Genomic DNA, 18,647 nt, shown 5'->3' on the forward strand with positions numbered 1-18,647 from the left:
AAAATTGAAATCGCATCATATGACCCCTTTAAGTCCTCTAAGGGTATGAAATCCATTTCCCCCCAACACACCATTTTATTTTTTCCCAAAGTCTATTTAAATGTTTCCCCATCTTTCCAGTATATTATTATTATTATTTAACATTTATCTTATTTTTTGTAGCTTATACGATTTCATAAAGTAAACTACCGCCTTAATGGGGGTGATAATACGTGATGATGATAATAATATTAGTAATAATAATAATTATTATTATTATTCAAAATGTATCTTATTTTTTTGTAGCTTATACGATTTGGGTGACTTGTAGAGAAAATTTCATAAAGTAAACTACTGCGCATTAAGGTTGCATTTATTTGATCAAAAATACAGTAAAAACTGTAATAATGGGAAATATTATTACAATTTAGAATAACTGTTTTCTATTTTAATAGGTTTTAAAATGTAATTTATTTCTGTGATGCAAAGCTGAATTTTCAGCATCATCACTCCAGTCTTCAGTGTCACATGATCCTTCAGAAATCATTCTAATATGCTGATCTGCTGCTCAATAAATAATTTTTTTTTTAATCAATTTGGAAACCAGTTGTATGCTTAATATTTTTTGTGGAAATTGATACATTTTTTCATTATTCTTTAATAAATAGAAAGTTCAAAAGAAGAAGCATTTATTTGAAATAAAATCTTATTTGTAATATTTATATTTTATTAAAAAAAATGTTTTTCCCCCATTTTTTCAAATTCAGTATAATTTGCTTTCACTTAATCTCATATTTTGATTAAAGTGAATGGTTATTTTTTTTTATTTCTTTCTCATTTTTGTGCATGTGTGTTTTTTTAGCTGGATGGTCTGTTGTCTCAAAGTGAAAGGGAGTCACTTCCAGAGAGAAGCAAAGAGATTCGTGAACGTCTGCGAGGAAAAGGCCTTCCAGCAGGTAATACACACCAGATCCGTTATGTAAAAAAGGCATCTATTGCTTATTATATAGGAAAAAGAAGATGGGGTTTCATCCCCACGTTATTAAACATGTACGCAATTGCTTTCTACTTCTCTCTTACTTTCACCCACACACACACACACACACACACACACACACACATACACACATGCACACCCAAACACACAGGCATGTCAATACACGCTCACACTCCTGATCTTCCAGTCTTCGTTTGCGTCAACCACACTAGTGGAGTTGCTGTTAATAAATAAATGATGATATTTTGATTGTAATCACAGCTCACGCTTTCTCCGCTTCCTAATAATCTGACTGATTGGTTTAATACCGTGAAGGTCTGCGCTTCACGCTGACTCATCACACAGCATTTATCCAGTTAAGAGGAGTGATTCAGAATGTAAACAAAGCAGGGCTTGGTTCTGACTTGACGTGGCTTTAGCCCTTCAGGAGCTGCTGCTTATCAGAACAGAAGGATAAAGGAGAGACAAGCCAGAACAGCACCAGCACTAGAAGTGCCAATCTGAAAGTAAAGATTGGTGGAGAAATTTCCAGATAATCTTAAGATAGCAGATAGAAAGTTCTGGGGAATTTTGTTATTTATTTATTTATTTTTAGATAAAAAGTGGTTCTGGAGAAATTTGTTTTCCCAAATGATTTTATGATATTAGCACAATGTGCAGATTGTTTGTGTTATGTAAAAAAAAACAAAAAAACGAGCATACTGTTTATTGCATACAGCAAAGTGTGTGTATATATAATATGAGCAAAGAAATTAATACATTTATTAAGCAAGGACACATTATATTTTGAGCTTTCTAATTCAAAGAACTAGATTAGAAATAAATTTAATGAAAGATTAAGAAAGATTTAATAAAAAAATGTCTCATGATGATGATAATTGATAATAAGACATGTTTCTTGAGCATCAGATCAGCATATTAGAATGATTTCTGAAGGATCATGTGACACTGAAGAATGGAGTGATGATGCTGAAAATTCAGCTTTGCACCACAATAATGAATAAAATGTTAAAATATATTATTAAATAAATAAGAAAATAAATAAATACATATACTATTAAATATAATATAATATGAAGTAATAATATTTAAAAAGAATATAAATAAATAATAATATATTATTAAATAGTATTGCAAAGTAGTGTTATTTTAGTAATATTTTGTAATAATATAAAAAAAAAAATTGATAAAAAAAAGTACTGCCTTTTTTTCAAAAACATTTTAAATATCTTACCAACCTTTGAATGAAACGGGGAAAAACATGGTGTACAATTAGTAAAAAAATTGTAACAATTTGCGTTGCTTGTAAATTTCACAGTTTATTACAAAGACACAGCTAGTAACTCCTTGACTTAAACTTAAAATTTCATTTCAAAATGGTATGTAGTACAGTATATACCGTTGCAGTAGGCAGTATGTTATAATTTTGAACGTAGAGTTTTTATTCTATTCACTAACATCTATTGGCCTTCTCTTTCACTTTCTCAGTCTGTTTTTCTCGTCTCTCCTTCTGACTTTTTATGCTTTATAGTTTAATGATGTGCCAAACAAAGAACTTTCTGTCCCCTTCTTCTCTGTTCCTCTCCCCAACTTTCCAACTCCCTCATTGCATTCGCTCTCCATCCATCTTCTGTCTGTCTCTCACTCCTTCTCGTTCTCTCTCTGTGCACAGACAAGAGTTTGAAACGAATCTAGACAAGCACATCACCACAAACCAAAACCAGAGTGTTTCATTTTGGAAAATATGACCAAACCTTCCCAGTGGTTTCAGCGGTGCTGTAGCACAAACACGACCGGATGGTTATGTAACTGAGGCATGGCATCGATCAGCATTAGATATTTCCCAGGGATTTTTTTTTTTTTTTTTAGCTGTGTGTTCTGTAGGGCGTTTAGTTTTCATGCTGTTGTCTCTGGCCACGCGTCAAGGTCATGATGTGAGAAAACAAGCCAGCCTAGATGGTGACTCACTTCACGCTGGTTTATTTTTGGCTTTACAGATGTCATGAAACCTCAGCAGTAAAGTAATAACTGTGGTCTCAGACTGTGTCATTGTTCTCATTTCGCAAATTGAATGTTTGTTGACGTTCTCAGAGTATATGTGCTCACATTAGCAGTAGCTTCAGGAGAAAAGTACCTGCAGCAATGCTAATCATGTTTAGCCAATACATAACAGCACTGTAGAACAACTGCATTGTATCTGTTTAAGGTTGGTCAAAATAAGAGTATAAAAGTTTGCATTTCAGTGTAAGTTGTCCATATGTGGCTTTGGAGAGTACTATACACTGTTTCATTAGCATCTCCTTTTTTTGCAAGTAAAATCACTGCTAGCGTGATGGAGTTAACATTGTGCTATTACTAGCCACAACTGGTTTGGTGGTAATTTTCTGGTTTATTTTTAGGTCATGTATAGCCTTTTTGCACCTTACCTGATTAGCGTAATTTCTTTAGCGTATAACCAGCTACAACAGCACTATTTGCAAATATCATTCTTAATTAGCAGAACGATTGTCGCATTACATAATGTTTATGCTGGGGATGATCATCTTATGATCTTCTATCTATGTTGTTGAAGAAAAAAATGGCAAAAGACAAATAAATAAATAAAAACCACAATAAAAAGCTTCAGGGTGAGTAAATTATTTTTCTTTATATTATATTTTTTATATTTTTAATTATGTTATTTTTAATATCATGTGTTTATATACATTTATATATATTTATATATTATTATATCATTTATGGTTTTTTATTTTAAATAGGCTTGAAATGTAAATTCCCCCTATTTACCTGTTTTCTAAATACATATTATAGATCTTATTTTGAACAGTTCATCAATGCATGTGTTTCCTTTTAGTTTTTTCATTTCTTTTGTTTCTCTATTATTTATTTATTTATTTTATTATTATTTTTTGCCTCCTATTGTTTAATTTAAATTTCAGTGACGTATAAATAAATATTATAGATCTTATTTTGAACAATTCATCCATGCATGTGTTTCTTTTTAGTTTTTTATTTATTTTGTTTCTCTATTATTTTATTTATTTATTTATTTATTTATTTATTTCTCTTCCTATTGTTTAATTTAAATTTCAATGATGACGTATACAGGACTTCTCCAGCCATTTAGTTAAATCCTGCTCCTGAAATCTCGCTTTCATCTTCTTTTTTGAATGCAATTCCCACATCTCGACCTCCAATCAACAACCGATGGATAGCACAAAGTCCCCATCCTACATTTTTTTTTTTGATAATTTGCTATGTTAGAAATATGGAAGAAAAATCACAATTATAAGACCTTATAGACCAACGAGATGTTGAACTAAATATGGCAAGACAAGAAGGTTTTATATTTTGTTTGGTGACTGGTATCCTTCCAGCGTCATGGGTTTTGAAGTGTGTAATGACTTTAGCATGCCTCTCTTCGTTAACCGCTTGAAATCACCCCAGCTTCGTCTTTGCTTCTACGATATACTAAGCTTTTTATGAAACATGAGAGAAAAGGCCTCTTGTTGAGCCATTCAAAGCTCAAACAGTTCCCTAAGAGAGAAGCATCTGGAACATCCATGTCTTCCTGATTGACAGGGCTGGAATTGGCGTGGCTAACGAGTGTGTCGCTGGAAGCTCGGGGTGAAATCAGAGAGGCTTTAGAGGAGCTCGTAACCACTAGAAGGCCACCATTGTTCCTTCTGTTCTTTCAGCCAATTAGGACCCATTTTAATCTCGCATTGACAAATGTGATCCAATAAAAGTGCTCAGCAAGACAGCAAGGGTTCCACATTTAATTATGTCCTTCAATAGATTCTTATTTGTCTTTGCAAGTTTATGTATATATAATCTTTGCGACCAATTAGGTTGTAGTCCTATATAGCCAGACTTTTCACTGTCACAAGTCTGGACGTTGTAGATTACTATGGCCAAGAACCACCCAGACATGTAAAATGACCAATAACCACAATAATAAATGGTGGGTGAATCTCACAAAATGGGTCAAATAAAAGATGTTCCGGTCATGTTTCACAAAAATATATAATTTTTTAAAATATATTTTTGTACTACTTTTATGCAGATTTTAGGTATAAAAATAAGTGTTTAACAACATTACTTTTTTACATAATGAGAATCATAAAAGTAATGGAAATAGAAGTAAAATCCCTGAACACCTAACATTAAAATGAGAAAAAACAAAATGCTTAAACATTGTAACAAAATTTTTTTTTTCTCCCATTACTGTTAAACTTTACTGTTTAAATGTTTGGGGTCAATAAGATTAATATTTTAATAAATAGATACTTTTTTTCTGCAAGAATGCATTAAATTGATCAAAAGTGACAGTAAAGACATTTATAATGTTGCAAAAGATTGAAATTTTCGGTCCCACTTTATATTAATTGGCCCTAATACCTATGTACTTACATAGTAACTAGATGTGTACGTAGTATGTAACCACAGTGTAAGTACACATTGGCACATAGTATCTACAGCTGTAATGTTTGTGTAACTACACATATGTAACAACCCACTGAATGGTATGTGTAAATACAAATGTGTAACAGGACATTGGTAACAACACTTTTTGGTAATGAAAGTACAAATGTGTAACAGGACTAACAGCACTTTTTGGTAAAGAAAGTGTTACACTTTATATTAAGTAAACGATTCCTATGTATTTACCATGTAATTACTCTGATGTTACACAGCAGCGGCCAGTAAGTTAGGCTTTACATATAAATTTTGGTTGGTGTCCAGAATGTTACACTTCATATTAAGTGGCCAGTTCCTGAGGAGTTACCATGTAAGTACACTGGTATTACAGTGGTGCACCAACTCCACCAACTTGAGATCCAACTCCTCCCACTTTACATATCCCTAAACCTACCCATCTCCACCCCCTGGATCAAATTGTTCCAATTAATCTTATACATATTGTTGTTACAAAATGTAGTTATATATGTCCTGTTACACATTTGTACTTACACAAACCATCCTGAGGGTTGTTACATGTGTGTAGTTACAGAAATATTACAGCTCTAGATACTCTGTACCAATGTGTACTTACACTGTGGTTACATACTATGTACACATCTAGTTACTATGCAAGTACACAGGTATTAGGGCCACTTAATATAAAGTGGGACCAAATTTTCAAAACGTTTTTTTCTGAATCCTAAAAAAAAAATTATGGTTTCACAAAAATATTAAGCATCACAACTGTTTTCAACATTGATATTAGTAAGAAATGTTTCCTGATCAGCAAATTAGCATATTAAAAGGATTTCTAAAGGATTATGCATCTTTATACTTTTGCAAGTTCTTGATATTTAACCCTTTTTTGTTTTTTTCTTTCCCAATTAGGCCGTAGTGCCGCCCATCGTGTGCTGGAGCGTTACAGAGCCCGAACCCAGGAGCAGGCCAACCTGAACCGCGGACTCAGTCGCTCTATGGGCTCTCTTCCCATCCAGGACCTTGTCAGAGTGGATGAGGGTCTCAGTTCGTACCCCCCTTCAGAGTACCACGCTGGGTCCGAATCCTCTGCCGAACTCTACCATCAACGCCAACAGCAACAGCTGCAACAGCGCGGCCGACCCCTAGAGGTGAACCAGCATTCACACCCCCATCAGAGAAACAAAAGCTGGGCCTCCTCAGCAGACCTGGCCTACCTCGACCCGGATATGCTCCGCTTCGGGGCCCTGGAAGACGCCCGCAGGGGCAGCAGTGCCCTGAGCACCCGCTCGGCCGGTCAGCACAAGTCGTCTTCCAAGTCCAGGGACTCCCGGTACGCAGACTTTGGCAGCCTAGATGTCAGGAAGGCCCATCACCATTCGAGTCAGTCCGTCGGCTCAGCGTTCAACAGCGCTTACGACCGCATCAGAGAGAAGCACAAGAAACTGCAAGCGCTCAAACAGGCCATAGATGGTGAGTAGTGATGCTGAGTTACTTGTATGTTCTCTTAGTGAGGCTGAGGTGATTTTCTTACAATCGCTGAAGTCTGCACATTGTAGATTATTATGGCCAAGAACTGTCAGTTTTCAGGAATTTAAAATGACCAGTCACTGTTTGGGGTGAGTTTATTTGAAATAGTTCAATCCACAATAATAAACAGTGGGTGAATCTCAAGAAACCTGTCAGTAAAATGTTCCAGTCATGTTTTACAAAAAATACCTTTTGCATAAACAAAATGAAGCCAGTTTATAATATATTTCACATTGTGACATTATTGTCATTACATATATTTTCTTCCAATTATCATTAACTTAATATTAGGAAATACTTTTGAAATTATTTCAGGTTTATTTATACATACATGTTTATATATACATGGTAGTATTTTTGTACTACTTAACTGCTGATTTTAGGTATTAAAATAATTGTATGAATTAAACATTTCTGTTTTACATAATGAGAATCCTAATCGAAAATAACTGGAATAGTAAAAGTAAAGTTCTTGAACGCATAAAAATAGAGAGAATTAGGACATAAAATATGTCTGAAAATATAAGTAAAATATTGTTTTTCCCCCCTCATACACTGCTGTTCAAAAGTCTGAAGTCAGTATGTTTTTAATTTAAAAAAATTTTTTCCGGGTTCTACGTAAGAATGCCGGCTTGTTGAATTGTTCAATAAAGTCATTATTTTTGTTTACTAGTTTGGAACTTCATGAGGGTGAGTAATTAATGACAGAATTTTCATTTTTGGGTGAACTATCCCTTCAAATTTGGCTTTTCATGTCATACACCCAGACAGCATGGGAACCAGGAACATTGAAAATAATTCCAATTCACTAAAAGAATTATGAAAATCATTCACCAGATCATCTTTGTCGTTATACAAACCGATAGATGAAAACAGTAACAGTAAACACAAACAAATACAGTCAATATATAATAGTATATATATATATATATGTATATATGTGTATATGTATGTATATATATATATATGTGTATATGTATATGTATGTATGTGTATATGTATATGTATATGTATATATATATGTATATATGGGTATATGTATATGTATATATATATATATATATATGTATATAGTGCGGTTTCCACAAAAATATTAAGCAGAACAACTGTTTCCAACATTGATTATAAGAAGAAATGTTTCTGAGCAGAAAATAAACGGAATGTTTTCTGAAAGATTGTACATGTTCAAATAGAAAATATAATTTTTTTTTTTTTTTTACAGTATTACTGTATTTTTGATCAAATAATGGCAGGCTTTGGCAGTGTAAAAGACTTACAAAGCATTCAAAAAATATTGATCAGTAGTGTACATGTAGGCTTTATTTTATGTATTTTTTTATTTATTTTTTCTAGTAATCTTGAGGTTAAATGTGACCCGGTCATTTCTTGTCAGGCTTTGTGAGAATCACTTCAATGTGTAAAAAACGCATTGAGGAAAATACAAACAATATCTGTAGTTCTGTAAATTAGCAGAAAAGTTTTTAGAGATTTTGTGATCATAAAATCCAAATCCAGGATTAGTTGTTCCTCAGGCGCACTCTATCAACAAGACTTTGTTTGTTGTGAGTTGTGCAAAGCTAGTTGTCAGAATGGAACTGGTGATTTGAGCCATTTTTGTGTACAGTATGAATCAGATGCTCAGTCTGCTCTGTCTGACTGAGACTAGAGCTGATGTAATTGTAATTGGTGTTTGTAATCAAAAGGTTGCAGCGAAACATTTAAACCTGTGTTGCTCAACAGTCTGTAAGTTAACAGTGGTGACGTCACGAGAAGGTACAGAAACTAATTGTACCAGTTTCAGTCATGTGGCAGTAAGTGTTTAATTCTACAGGCTTCAAGCCAAATGCTAAATCTAAGTTGATGTGACAGATTTAACCATGCTGGTTAACAGTGGTTAAAACCACTGTGTATTTATAAAAGCTACTGATTGTGACTCAACTAAAGTGCAGTTACCATCAGAAGATACAGCAGCAGCCATGAATCGTGTGTGTGTTTCAAATGAACTTCTGGCTCTTCTGAGCTCTTTGAGTTCCTGTGCAGTAACAGTCACGCATCTGGCGGCATGCAGAGCTGAGGTGTCTGTGTGTGGTGGGAGTCAACGCAGGGTTATGAATGGGTTTTGCGTGGCTTTTGCGCGTGCGGCGTGTTGCCAGGTTCTTCATGAGTCAGACTGGCTGAGGGCTCCGGATTCCTGGAACTAATTAGAGAGATGGATAATTCTAGGCCTTCAAAGCTCACATACTTATGCAAGCTTTTTACTCTCTCTCTTTCAGTTGTTCACTCTCTCTGGGTCTCTCTCGCTATTTTCCGCTAGCTTTTCATTCAAAACTTTCCACTGCTCCCCAGTGTTGGGGGAACTCATTTAAAGTAGTTAAACATCAGTCAAGCTACCCTTTTGGAAATATTCAGTGCAAATGACTAATAAAAAGTAGCTGAATATGCAACTTTGGGGATGGCTGAAATGTAAAACATTTTTTATTTTATTTTATTTTTTCATTGTATTTTATTTTATTTTAATATAAGATAATATTTGTACAAAATTTTAAATGTTTATTTTATTAATTATATTACTGTGTTTCAATTAAAATATTAATTTAATTTAATATTGTTTTCATTGTATTTTATTTTAATATAAGATAATATTGAAAAAATATTTTTAAAATATTTTTAAAAAAATTATTAAAAATATTTTAATAATTATATTACTGTTTTAATTTAAAAAATAATTACATTTTATTTTAAATTAAACTGATTTTTTAAAATATTTTTTTCTTTTTTTTCAAGACCTTGAGAATTGTTATCTAAATAATTATTTTATTTTAATAATTGTTTTTTATTTTATTTTAATATAAAACATTTTAAAATGTGATCTACATTTTTTTTTTATTTTAATAATTGCTGTTTTTTAATAAAGATTTTAGATTTTATTGTTTGTATTTTAGCTAAATATTTTATTTATTGAACTCAATATTGTATTTAGTAAAATTACTAATTTAGTAGTAAAATTAATCATGATATTATAGTTATTTATAGTTATTTGATACTATAAATATAAAGAGTGAGAGAGAGAGTGAATTGCTTTTTGCATTTAAATGAACTGTCTGAACATTTCAGGCCTGGATTTTTTTTTATCGCATAGTTTGCTTGACTATAAATCTGTGTTCAATACAGTGTGACAAAAAAAAAGAAAAGTAATTTATGCTCCCATATAATGTCTCTCTTCCTTCTTGACATATTGCCGCCTTGCAGTCTCCATAAGTGACGCTGAATTCTTCATATGTGCCACATTCATGTAAACATCCTTCGCCTGGCCTCCATCTGGACATTTTCTCGATGGAGTGAAGCTTTGCTTCATAATAATAAACCTCAGGCTTTTCTATCCAACCTGGCCCTGAACTGAGCCCGCAAGCTGTTTGGCTGCTATTTTTACCACAGTTGAGCTCAGAACCAAACACATTCTCTTCCCAGTCCGTGCGGCTTTACTCTGGCTCATGGATCCATTAAGCTTTTCTGTCTGAGGCTGTCGTTTTTTTAAAGGGACATTATTCTACACTTCTTTTTGTAACATTTTTTTCCACTCTAAATGTTAGTCATAGTTTTTTTTTTTTACACCAAAAAAATCTATTTAGTTTTGCTTTCCATTCACTTTAAGGCTCTTAGAAATAAATGACCTTTTTGCTACTGTACCTTTAAGACTTATGTAAATGACCTGGTTGGCTAACTTGTGTGTTTTGTTTATTAATTACACAGTCATATGTGAAGGTACTTATGGTTATGATGTAATAACAGTAACATTTTTAGGTTTTTGTAGCTTAGATTCAATTATACCGAACTCCTTTACTACAAAAAAGCAGGAACAATCCTGTTTTCAATTATATGTTGTCTAAAGTGGAGTATAAGATGAGTCTGTGCCATCGTATTGCTTTTGTGAGGGAAAACAAGATTGTGTGTATCGAGCCGTCTGTCCGTCCGCTTGTGTAAACATGAGCCAGACTCATTTTCCTGACAATAATGGGCCGCATTACCCACAATCCTGAAGAGAAGGAATGTCCAGTCCCATTAGAGCAGAGTCTACAAAGAGTGCATATTTTGATTGTTTTAATGCCTTCATTTGCTGCGAATGAATGCAGTGGAGCACAGATCATTTGTTGAGCAACAAAAATGTGCTGTTTGGGGCCTGTTTTGTATGTTGTGTTCTTCACTTCCGTAGTGTAAAATTCATCATCCAGTGCTGTGCTTTGCATTCTTTTTGTCGTTTCTGTCATGTTGAATGTCATGTTTGATATGAAGTTGTCATCTTTGTAATAGGGCTGCTCGATTATGACAAAAATCATAATCTTGGGAAGTTTATTTTATTCAAAATTTTTTGGCACGTAGCAAAATCTTAATTATGTAATATTGTTCTTTTTTATGTAAAGTTAAATATGACTGGCATGTTTTAATTAGAATCATGGTGCACATTTCCATGTATAATTTTTTCTTTTCTTTTATCTTCAGATTTTTTTGAACATAGCAAAAACCTTAATTACGTAATATTATTATTGTAATTAAATGTTAAATATGACTGACGTGTTTTAATTAGATTCACTCATCATAGGGATAGTACTAACTTTGTTACTGAATTATATGCTTAATTCATTTTTTTATTATTTGAATTATGCATTCTTATTTGATTTTATTTGAATCAGGTTTGCACCTCCATCTCGGTGTTTGTGATCTCTCATTAGGGAAACTCTTCACTAAACACATATTTTTTAAAGTCAGGGTGCATTGGTCATTTTGGAGTTCGCTGACCTTAGAGACAGTAATTGAAGCCATGTGCTTTTGACACGAGAAGCTGTCCATTACTTGTGTGTTTGGTCTGCTTTGTTGTGTTTTATAGGGGACATTTGTGAGTTGAATTACTTAGGATCTTTTGATCAGGATTCTTGAGCAGGCAGGGTCAGATTGTCACTACATATCTTGATAATACGAGGATGGGATGAGAGCGGAAAGAGATTATTTCATGTTAAAGCTCAGTCCATCTGCATGGATTACACTTTACGGGAGATCTCTCACCCTGCAGGTCAAAGGTCATTTGGATTTAAAAGCTTTTCAAAGACATCTCCCACGCTCAACCAGAGCTTCAGGAAACTCAGCTGTGGAGACACTTCCCAGATCACACGTAAATCTCCACCACTTCTTCCTTCCACAGCCCTTTCTGGTATAGAGCATTTCTTCTGTGATAAGACATCGGCTTTGTGACCTGTCACGAACTTATCTACTTGTAGTTTCACAGAGAGGATCTGATCCGATCTTATCTATCCAGCACCATGCATATCTACAGCTCTCTGAGGAGTTGAACTTTCTCCAGAGATCCGACTGAGAGAGCTCTGCTCACCTTCGTGACCAACAGTTTATCAGTGTATGTGTCATTATGGACATCTGTTGAGAGAGACTGTTTTAATTCATAAGCAGTTAATGTGAGAGACACTTACAGAAATATGGCTTAAACTTTAAATTGTAAAGTTTATGTAAGTTGTGATGCACTTTAAATGGAACATTCTATAAATAATCTATTCATTCAATTAATAGAGCAATAGATATACTGTTCAAAATTAAAGGGGTAGTTTACCCAAAACTGAAATCATTTACTCGCCCTCATGATTTTCTTTTCTTCTGTCAAACACAAAATAAGATAATTTGAAGAATGTTGGTAACCAAACAGTTGCTGGTAGCCATTGACTTCCAGAGTATTTATTTTATTTTTCTTTCCAAATTATGGAAGTCAATGGATACTATCAACTTTTTGGTCAATAACATTCTTCAAAATATATTTTTTGTGTGAGATATATCTTCTATAATCATCTTATAAGTTTCTTTATTCTGTTTGGGTGGATTTGGTTAGTTTCTTTCTTCAAGAAAAATGTTGGTAACCAAACAGTTGCTGGTAGCCATTGGGAAAAAATACTATAGAAAGTCAATGGCTACCAGCAACTTTTGGTTAACTTACCAACATTCTTCAAAATATCTTGTGCAGAAGAAATGAACTCATACAGGTTTGGAACAACTTTAGGGTGAGCAAATGATGGCAACATTTTAATTTATGGGTGAACTACAAATATTTGGACACTTTCTAATTTCTAGTCAAACATAAGAAATGTCATTAACTAAAGTAAAATGACCTTTTATGTCAGGGACGTGGGAAGTAGGGGTGCTAAGGGGGCTGCAGCACCCCCTGTTTTCACATGGTTGCAAATGCAACGCCAAGTTTGTTCATTTAAATTTATTCAGTTTTAGCATTTAATAATTTATTTGTAATGATCTCTGAAATGTAAATTGTAAGTGGGCTATAATAAACCCATGTTTATCTTTATAAACATTAATTTTATTTGTGATGTTTTCTATATGGGATGATTAGCCTAATCCTTATGAACACGTGACGCTAGCGCGTGATATCAGACATGAACTGTACAGAATGCGAACAAGATTAACTTTAATACAAGGAGATAATGGCGCAAAAGCGAATATCAGATTTTTTTAAATGCCCATGGCATCCAAACAACACCAGCCCCAGCACTGACGTAAGTGAACCAACCCCCCACCCCTTCACCCAACACGGACACACACAGCACCCCCACCCGAAAACATCTTCCCGCGCCCCTGTTTTATGTTAAAACATTTGCAAAAACAATGGTTCGTTAATTATGCAAAAAGTTGTAGCATCATTACTTTGCAGATGTCACTTGGTTTAACATTTTGTTATTTAATGCAGTGTAATATATTTAAAAAGCAACTCAGAGTAAGTTTTTGCTACAAAACCACATGCCCTGAGGCTTTCATGTTTTTACGTTTGATCTTGAAAAATACAGTAAAAACACAAGAGGATACGCAAGTCAGAACTCTGGCTTGACCGAATGAAAGTTTTTTCCACTTAGTAAAACTCTGACCTTGCTCTTAAAATCGGAGCAAAACAAAGCGACTCTAATGAACGAACCTCTTCAGCTCTAATGAAAACCGCCGCACTCCTGAAACTCTTTTGTGCTTTCTGTCCTCATCAGGCTGTAATCACCCCACTTTGTTCCTTTTCTCTTCTTTTGTTTTTATGTCTTTTTAAGTTGAAATTCTTTCGCATGTAAGGCTTTCGGTGGCAGTAATCACCAGTATATGAGTCCAAACTGCTCCGGGCCTCTAGAACATTAAGATCAGAGGAGAAAAAAAGTTACTGGAAACAGGCAAGGAACATGAGGAAGTGAGGAAGAGCAAGCATGATTGGGAAAAGTGAGAGTAGGGAAAAGCCTAATTGTGGGTGTTTTCCTGCCTGAAAAGCGATTTGGCAGAAGATGCTGTATGACCTGTCCAGCTTCTGATGGCCGACTTACAAGATCGGAGGTCATCACAGGCCATCCGCTACTGGCAGATCCAGCAGTTGGGAGCCAGCATCCAATGGGATACCATCTGTTCTGCCCTTCATTTGCAGATGTTTGTGCAATGTTGTCCAGTGAAAGTGGACAGTGTTCTTTGTCCACTTTCGAGAACCATGGACCTGTGTCAGGGTTGACACTAGAAATGCACAATATACAGTGGGTACGGAAAGTATTCAGACCCCCTTAAATTTTTCACTCTTTGTTATATTGCAGCCATTTGCTAAAATCATTTAAGTTAATTTTTTTTTCCTCATTAATGTACACACAGCACCCCATATTGACAGAAAAACACAGAATTGTTGAAATTTTTCAGATTTATTCAAAAAGAAAAACTGAAATATCACATGGTCCCAAGTATTCAGACCCTTTTTACTTTCCGTACCCACTGTATATGAATGTTATATTGGTTATTTTTTTTAATGTAAGTTATAGGTTTAAAGGTTATTGGATATTTAATTTTGCATTTTATTTTTCAAAAGTTGACACAGTGATGCACAATATCTGTTCTAAATTGGCTAGTGGATTTATTTATTTGCTTGTTTATTTATTTATTTTTGTTTATTGAATGGTATATAGACTATTGTATATTTAATTGTTTATTTAATGTGAATGTCCCCTATTTCATTTATTTCATTTTAATTTTAAAATCAAACATAAAATGGAAGGCTTAATAGTTTATACAGTCTTTTCTGTACTTTTTTTGACCACTGAATTTTTTTTTTTAATTACCACTTGTATGCACAATAGACTCATTCAGTATTAGTTATTGGCTCTTTCGTTCTTTCTTTCTTTCTTTCTTTCTTTTGATATATAAACTGAATGTAAATTTGATATTTAACTGTGAATGTACATGTCTATTTTTATTTTATTTTATTTTATTTTACCTTTTTGAATTCTGAATATTATTCATAAATGCATATTTTCATATTTTTGGTCTGAACAGAAACCAAATTACACAACATTACAACATTAGGCCATTCGTGAAACTTGAGCAGAACAAATTTCCATGCAAATCGTTTTTAACCCTATTCTTGCATATGTTGTCACATTTGAATGAATAATTTTACAAACAGTTTACACAGAATTTTTTTTATAAATGAGGCATTCCAGATAAATATGACCCATAATTATGGTCAGGAGCATATGCAACTGCATAGAGCTCTATGACGTGTCATCAACAAAATGATAACACATTAGTTTGGCAGATCTCGTTCATCACTATCGCTCAGCTTGTGGTTGGCGTCGATCCAGAGGCATTTTCTCTGGAATGATCTCACATCTGCAAAGTGGCATGAAACGCGGCAGAACATTGATTTGTATGACAGGACGTAATGCATGCAGCCTGTGGCAGAACACGCTGTCCTGCTTCCTAATGCACTCCTCCTTTTTTTCTGTCCATTTCACAGATTTTGTCTCTACAAAAAGAGTTGTAAAATAAATGACGAGCCGAGAGAAAGTGCACACTTGAGGGAGTTAATGCAACAGCTCCGAACTTGCCTTCAGAGGCTTTTAGCAGACATGCTGTCATACCTCCAGTGCGGTGGATGTTGTCATGGGCCGCTCTGATGATACACTGGGTGTTTGTGTGCCAGTGACTCACTTCACAACCCGCCAAACTCTCACTAGCCACTGATAACTGCACCATGTGGGCAGTGTTTTCCATTGTAGTCAAAGTAGAATGTGTGTGCGTGCCTGTTTTTGCGTTTAGTTTAGTGTCTCTACATGGTCGCGCGTTTACAGTTCTCCTCTGCTCTCTGTATCGTGCACGGCAGACCTCTTGGAGTTCCGCCCCGATGCGCGCACACACACGCACACAAACAAACACACACACACACACACACACACACACACACACACACACACACAGGTGAGCACATTTCCACCAGCGGACGGAGCGCGTGTCGGAAAATATGTCGCGTCAACCACCTGAAAAGCAGATATCTGCTTTTTTAAAGCTGCACACTTTGTGGATAATTGTCATAAAAAGAAATGTTCCAATGTTAAATATGTCAATGTCAAATAATTGTTCACTTGTTACATTGACTGCTGTCATTAAAAGAAACACATGAACACCCTCCAAGCTGTAAGGGGAAACACTGGAACATGCCCACGTTATGTGTTATAAATTTAAGCAAATGTAAATTATTTTCAGTTTGTTTTAGGGTCATTTTTATTTTTGCTATGTGATGCATTAATGAAGAAGTATATACATCATAGTAATATGTTGTATTGTTTTTTTATCATATAATGTTTTTACAGTTGCAAATTGCATTTTTACATTTTATACCACCCCACCCACCATATACCATCCTACCCAGCCCCAAGACAGCAATCCCCGATTAAAACAAATGACATCTGAAGAAAAAAACGAACAAAACAACAACAACATGTGCATATACATATACATAGCATGACTGAAATGCTAATTAAAAAAAAAGAAATAAATACATACAAAACAAAACAAAAAAAGATATATTTATACATATATACATCCACTCAATTCATGTCTAAGGTTTGTAAATCATTAACGAATGTGATAAATTGTTGCCATTTTTAAAAAAACGATCCCCCCCACCTCTGATATTGTATTTAATTTTTTTTAAGTTTAAAAAAGAAGGCTAATATATGTTGTATTGTTAAATAAAAAAATATTTTACAATATAATGTAGAGAATAATGGGAATTACTGAAAATGTTTCCACCATAAGTAAAAAATAAACACACATAATAACATAATGTATCCATTTATTGATTTATTTATTGGTTTTTTAATGAATGAATGACAAATCTGAACATTGTGATTGATTGATTTTATCTTTTTTATTTCTATTCTATTCTATTCTATTCTATTCTATTCTATTCATACCTCAAAGTGATGCACTTCAGGTCTGAAAAAAAAAAAAATATAATATAAAAATTGCTGTCTTAAAATGTAATGAAAATTGTCCACTGGAATTACTTACTTGCATACATGAATGCATGAATGAATGTATAGTTGTGTATAATAAATGTATAATAACTATCTAACTTACTAAATAACTAACTAACTTACTAAATAAATACATTATTTATGTATTTATTTATTTAAATTTCTGATGTTTTTATTAATTTTTTTATTTTTTTAATCCTCACCTATTGCAAAAACAAAATGATGCACTTCGGGCCTCACAAGCACACAGTGACGGTGCGGGTCAAGAATGCGGTTTATTCGTCTATATTTCCTCCATGAGCACGTGGTTTCTTTTAAGTCAGTGGACTGGCTGGTTCACTGAATTTATCCAGTTGTTTACGCATCTTTCAACATTTCAGGGTGGTTTCAGAGAAAGACGAGTGGTTGCATTTGCACCGGTGTGTTTATGTGGAACTGTTTGATTGCTTTACATAATTGTCATTGTTAAGAAGTTTCACTCGAGGTTGAACTAATTGTTTACTGAGGAGAGCAGTCAGTCGAGCATGAGACGAAAGCTTCATTGTTCTTGTGAATTTTGAACTTTCTGAAACTCTTGGCTTGAGAAATCCTTCAGGAATTCTGGTAATGCTAAATATGCAGCATTGAGTAATTGAAGTGCATGGACTCGATTTTCTGGTCCTGACAGACTTGTTAAATAGTGCACAGATTTAACACACCACACACAGGGGATGCTGTCAAGCTTCAGTCGAAGTTTAGATTGTGTGTGTGTGTGTGTGCACGCGCATTACATCACTAAGTAAAGCGTAGTCAATGATTCAGAGTTTCCTACCTGAGCCCGGTCTGGAAATGCAAACTTAGGAATAATTTGACTGAGAACAAACAGACAAGAACTATAGTATTTCAAGGGAAAATGGTAGACCAACCTAACACAAATCATTAACTCGAACAAGCTAATTTAAGAAACAATTTAAAATTAATAGAAATGAAAATTGCTATAAATTTCAGAAATGAAAAGTCAAATTTATACTTTATTATATATTACTGTACTTATTATATTTTATTTTAATTAAAATTAGTAAATTTTATATATACACATTTTCTAGTAATATATATTTATATACACACAAATTTAATACTTTAATAATATTTGTATATACTTAATCTATATTTTTAGTATTACTGTACTTTAATTGAATTTTATTTGAATCAAAATTTGTGAATTCGAGTGTATAATACACCCTTTCTAGTGATATATTTTTATATGTATGCTTGTATATGTGTGTGTATAATTTGATAATTTAATATTTGAATTGATATTTGTATTACTTTAAATATAAAACAATTGTATAGTTTAGTTTATATTAATGAAAATATAAAATAGATAA

The 18,647-nt window shown here is 33.7% G+C and overlaps 1 protein-coding gene across 1 annotated transcript in view; it reads left to right on the forward strand.

The window, feature by feature from the left end:
* LOC107662716 (tyrosine-protein phosphatase non-receptor type 13-like) overlaps positions 1-18,647 on the forward strand; it is a 91,252-nt gene that overhangs the window by 30,271 nt on the left and 42,334 nt on the right. Inside the window, 2 exon segments of the mRNA XM_016452797.1 lie at positions 842-935; positions 6,329-6,889. Coding sequence (XP_016308283.1) covers positions 842-935; positions 6,329-6,889 — 655 coding nt within the window.

This window comes from Sinocyclocheilus anshuiensis, unplaced genomic scaffold (assembly GCF_001515605.1).
Source record: "Sinocyclocheilus anshuiensis isolate Anshui unplaced genomic scaffold, SAMN03320099.WGS_v1.1 scaffold457, whole genome shotgun sequence".
Taxonomy (NCBI): domain Eukaryota; kingdom Metazoa; phylum Chordata; class Actinopteri; order Cypriniformes; family Cyprinidae; genus Sinocyclocheilus; species Sinocyclocheilus anshuiensis.